Here is a 5,871-nt window from a genome sequence, read left to right on the forward strand (position 1 = left end):
TGCAAGATCCTCAAAAGTAAATCCTCCAGCTGTTTATGCTTCACCACCACTGGATCTAGCTGAGGTCACACACCAAGGAAGACATTGCACTGTTTGCTCCAGGTGCACAGGTAACCTAGACTTGTATCAAGGGTGAGCTTGAGCTTGGGCTGATGGATTTGTTAATAGAATCAGGTTTTTAAGTACACTTGACAAGGAAATAGCAGGATTTGAGGGGATGCTGGAAGGCAGTTGAAAATGCAGGTCAGTGGAATAAAGAAGAAGAACATCTGAAAGGAGAACAATATAATCAAAGACACAAAAATAAATAGACCTTACTAGTATCAAAATGGGCCAAAAAAGCTAACATATAGGTTAAGGACAAATAAGAAAATCTGAATGTCAGGGGAAGAAAAGTATTCTTCATTCCTGGAACCAGGCCTAGACACTGGGATGAGAATTAGGAGAAAACTAAGGAATTCATTTCCTGGCTCTTCTACAGGTTCTCAACAGGGCTCAATATCATCTTCCTCCAGGGTAAAATGGGGAAAATTTCCATGCATGAAAACAGATAGGAATTTTTTTTTGGTACTCTGCATACAAAAAAAAAAAAAGTACTATTAAGTTTAACATGCTGTTTAGGAAGTAAGAAGACTTGGATTATTTTGACTAAAAAGAATGAAGAGAAGAGAAAAGGTTTATTTGCTGTAGATATGTTATATAATGGTTTTTGAAACATTATTGTAAGGATTTCTTTTCTCTCTTTTTTTTTTTTTTTTTTTTTTAGTGTTTCAAGATTCATTGTTTATGCACCACACCCAGTGCTCCATGCAACACATGCCCTCCTTAATACCCACCACCAGGCTCACCCATCCCCACATCCCCCTTCCAAAACCCTCAGTTGGTTTCTCAGAGTCCACAGTCTCTCAACTTTGGAGCATGCAACGAAAAGTGAATAACACTAATGTGTAAGTGAACCAGCAATATTATTTTTCAAATAAATCCCTGTGAAACAGGAATAGAATTCTCTAAAGTACATGAAGACCGGACAAGAAAGGATAAAAACTCTTCCTGAGATACAGTGAGAGCAGCTTTGAGATACCTGAGCACAAGGTCAAACTATGCAGGATGGGAGGGATGTATAAGAAGACATCATGATGCCCTAAAAAATGGAAACAATCATAGGTGGTATCATCCCCTTTGTATTTTATTCCAAGGAAATCACCTTCCACAAATGGCCTGGAGGAACCACAGCACCGTCACTGAGTTTATTCTCACCGGGCTGTCCAACAACCCCCACATCGAGGCTCTGCTCTTCGTGTTCTTCCTGGGGATTTACCTCCTGACCGTGACGGGGAACCTGATGATGCTGCTGGTGATCAGGACTGATGCCCGCCTCCACACACCCATGTACTTCTTCCTGAGTAACCTGTCCTTCCTAGACTTCTGTTTCTCTTCAGTCACTGAGCCCAAGCTACTGAAGGACCTTCTGTCTGAGAAGAAAACTATCTCAGTCGAGGGCTGCCTGACTCAGGTGTTCTTTGTGTTTTTCGGTGCAGGGACTGAAGCCTTTCTGCTCTCAGTGATGGCCTATGACCGCTATGCTGCCATCTGCCACCCACTGCTCTATGGCCAGGTGATGAGCAGCCAGCTCTGTGTGAGGCTGGTGCTGGCCTCATGGGGCCTGGCCTCTCTCGATGCATTTATCATTGTGCTTTTGGGTATTAACCTGGACTTCTGTGAGGCCCAAACTATACACCACTACACTTGTGAGCTGCCTGCCCTTTTCCCTCTGTCGTGTTCTGATATCTCCATCACTACCAATATCCTGCTCTCTTCCATTTTATTGCATGGGCTTGGAACATTCCTCCCAATCTTCTTCTCCTACGCTCGTATTATCTCCACTATTCTGAGCATCAGCTCCACCTCAGGCAGAAGCAAGGCCTTCTCCACCTGCTCCTCCCACCTCATTGCAGTGACCCTGTTCTTTGGTTCAGGTTTTCTTTGTTATCTCATGCCTCCCTTGGGTTCCTCTTTGGATTTGCTCATCTCCTTGCAGTACAGTGTAGTCACGCCCTTGTTGAATCCCCTCATCTACAGCCTAAAGAACAAAGAGGTGAAGGCAGCTGTGAGAAGGACACTGGGGAAATATCTCTAAGTAGTGACAAAGGCACAGTTACAAAGACTGTTCCTTCACATTTCTTCTTTTCTCCCCACTTTCTCCCACACACAGTGTCACATAACTTGGAAGAAAAATTCCAGAGCTTGTCTGAACAGAGCTTGCCTATTATTCCAAGGCAGTAGTTCTTGATTTGGGCTCCTTATTTGGAAAGTCTGTGCTCTCTTGGTTGGAAGAGAACGTGAAGACAATTTTCCACAAAACAGATTGATAAGACAACAAAATAATTAGGTTGAAAAGATTCAATGATCATTTCAGGAGATTTGGCATCTGACTGTGAGGAGTTGCAGGAAGAACTAAAAACAAAAGAGGCATTTATTAAATAGAAGATAACTTTTGCAAATCTCAACTCCTGGTAAATAAAGCATTGGTAAATAGAAAAAAAAAAGATCCTATGTCAACAAAACAATCAAAACTCTATGTAAAATATTATGAATATTAGAACATGATATACTAAATTTACAAAATATTGCCAGTATTTAGACTTCTTTATTGTAATCTATCTATCCTTATATTAATTCATCAATAAATAAGAAAGAAAATTTAAGTTTCTAAAAGCTCAAATCCAAGCATTAGAAAGATAACAGAAGCTAACATATGAAAAGGAGGATAGGGGCGCCTGGGTGGCTCAGTGGGTTAAGCCTCTGCCTTTGGCTCGGGTCATGATCTCGGGGTCCTAGGATCGAGCCCCGCATCGGGCTCTCTGCTCCGCGGGAAGCCCGCTTCCTCCCTCTCTCTCTGCCTGCCTCTCTGCCTACTTGTGATCTCTGTCAAATAAATGAATAAATCTTCAAAAAAAAAAAAAGAAAGAAAAGGAGGATAAAGGAACTAAAAGCACAAATTAACAAGTCAGAAAACAGAAAAACAAAATTGGGAAGTAAATTAAGGTTGTAGTCATTCAAAAAGCTCTAAAATTTGGTATAACCCTGTAGAGTATATTCAAGAAAAGAAAGAAAAACAGTAACACAACAGATGTAAAAAATAAAAATTTTAAGGAAATATTAAGAATCATCTCAAACAATTTGAAAAGTGGGCTTTTGTTCAATTTTGAAGCATATGTAAGTCAAGAAAAAGAAAATTGAGCCATTAGATAATTAAAATTTAAAAAATCAAAGAATTAGCTCAAAAGGGCAACAAGCACAGACAGTTTTTCAAATGAGTCCAAACTTCAACGTTATATGAATTGTTTAGAGTACAGAATAATAGGGGAAGCTGTCAATGCATTTTCAGAGCTAAAGTAACTCTGACTCAAACCTGTAATATTATCATCTTGTAATGATTATATAGACAACAATTCTAAATGAAATATTAATCTGTTGAATCTGAAAGTATACTGAATCACTTCTTGGCCTTTTGGCTAAGATCAAGTATAAAGTATACAGAAAGAATAACAATGTAAACAATAATCCAAGATCAAGCAAACTTTGTTATTGATTTGATCCCTCAAGTCAGTAGGTTAAAGTGAATAATCATATGTCCACCCTAATAGATTCTTAATAGGCATGAAAATAAAATTCAACATCCCTGTGACCTCAAATATTTAACAATAAAAAATTCTAATGATTCTCTCTTTAATACAAAGTATTTAACATTAAGCAATATTCAACCACATGCTTCATGATAATAACATATAATATCAGATTGAAGAAATTACACCTTAATAAAACAGACAACACTACCACTAAAATTACTTAAGAACATTATGCGATTTCCTGCCAACGCAGTGAAACAAGTCAGAATTGTCCAAAAGCTATAGAACACTTATGAAAAAATTGAGGAAGATACAAGAAATGGGAAAACATTCCATGATCAGGGATTGGAAGAACAAATATTGTTAAAATGTCTATACTACCCAAAGCAATTTACACATTCAATGCAATCCCTATCAAAATAAAATTTTTCACAGAGCTGGAACAAGCAATTCTAAAATCTGTATGGAACCAGAAAAGACCCCAAATAGCCAAAGTAATGTTGAAAAAGAAAATCAAAGCTGGAGGCAATAGTCTTTAAGTCTTGATGAGGAGCTGGTAAACTTCAATCTCCTCTCACCTGTGTTTTGCTTTTTTACACCCATTATGTCAGGCAAAAGAAGAAGCAAGAAATGCTGTAATTTTTGTCCTCAATTTACAAGGGAATATTCTCTATATGAACTCACCTTCAGCTTTGCTACTTATAATGGTCTATTTGCATGTCCTTAAGAAGTCTTTGTGGCACACTTGGGTGGCTCAGTCGTTAAGCGTCTGCCTTCAGCTCTGGGCATGATCCTGGGGTCCTGGGATCAAGTCCCACATCAGGCTCCCTACTCAGCAGGAAGCCTGCTTCCTCTCCCACTCCCCCTGCTGGTGTTCCCTCTCTCACAGTGTCTCTCTCTGTCAAACAAATAAATGAAATCTTAAAGAAAAGAAGAAGAAGCCTATTTGCATGAAAATTGTCTATTTGCTTGGCCTTGCTGCTTAGAAGCATCTAGAGAATTTGTTGGTCTATTGTATTAAGAGGTGTTAGACTTTAAAATCTTAAAATTGCTAAAAGGAGAAAGGAAGTAGAAAAATAGCATTAAGAATTGGTCAGTTCTGGGACACCTGGGTGGTTCAGTGGGTTAAAGCCTCTGCCTTCAGCTCAGGTCATGATCTCAGGGTCCTGGGATCGAGCTCCACATCGGGCTCTCTGCTCTGCAGGGAGCCTGCTTCCTCCTCTCTCTCTCTCTGCCTGCCTCTCTGCCTACTTGTGATCTCTGTCAAATAAATTTAAAAAAAAAGAATTGGTCAGTTCCCCAGAGCAATTGAACCCATCTCTCATACATGAAATCTAATTTGCTAGTAGAGATATTAGGCAAATGCACATTCATGTAAAGGATTTTTCAGTGATTAGACTTGAGAAGAACTGATTTGGACCAATTTAAACCTGGGAAGTCTATACCTACTGACTGGCTTCTCATGCTCTGAAGTATTCTCTTTCATAAATGTGTAAAATCAGTAACAGTGGGAGTGGTAGTGGGTGGAAACCAGACTTCAATGTGTTGAAGAATTTTTTAAAGATTTTATTTATTTGTTTGTTTGTTTGTTTTAGAGAGAGAACAGGGGGAAGGGCAGAAGGAGAGGAACAAGTAGACTCCCTGCTGAGCATGGAGCCCAATGCAGGGCTTGATCTCACCACCCTGAGATCATGATCTTAACCCAAATCAAGAGTCAGATATTTAACCAACTGAGTCATACAGGTACTCCTATATTTTCTAATTTAAGATAAAGGACTACAAAGACTACAAAAACACTAACTTAAAGGGATCCATGTACCCCTACATTTATATCAGCATTATCTGCAATAGCCAAAATAGATAAACGGACCAAGTGTTCATCGACTGATGAGTGGATAAAAAGGATGTGGTATAGTGATGGACATTGGAAGGGTATGTGCTATGGTGAGTACTCTGAATTGTGTAAGCCTGATGAATCATAGACTTGTACACCTGAAACAAACAATACATTATATGTTAATTTAAAAAAAAGAAAGAGAAGGTGGTATATATGTATGCTGGAATACTACTCAATCATTAAAAAAGAATGAAATCTTGCCACTTGCAATGATATGGAAGGAACTGGAGATTGTAATGCAAAGCAAAGTTAAGTCAGTCAGACACATAGACCAGTGGAACAGAGTAGAGAGCCTAGATATGGACCTGCAACTCTATGGTTAAATAATCTTCAACAAAGCAGGAA

General features: G+C 38.9%; 1 protein-coding gene across 1 annotated transcript; it reads left to right on the plus strand.

The window, feature by feature from the left end:
* Window positions 1-1,213: 1,213 nt before the first annotated feature.
* LOC308348332 (olfactory receptor 8S1-like) lies at window positions 1,214-2,137 on the plus strand (the record flags this gene model as incomplete). The annotated part of the gene is made up of 1 exon (XM_080812342.1): window positions 1,214-2,137. The coding sequence occupies one exon, from the start codon at window positions 1,214-1,216 to the stop codon at window positions 2,135-2,137; it is 924 nt and encodes a 307-aa protein (XP_080668468.1).
* Between the last annotated feature and the right edge of the window lie 3,734 nt (window positions 2,138-5,871).

This window comes from Martes martes (genome assembly GCF_963455335.1).
Source record: "Martes martes genome assembly, chromosome: 8".
In the NCBI taxonomy this organism is placed as follows: domain Eukaryota; kingdom Metazoa; phylum Chordata; class Mammalia; order Carnivora; family Mustelidae; genus Martes; species Martes martes.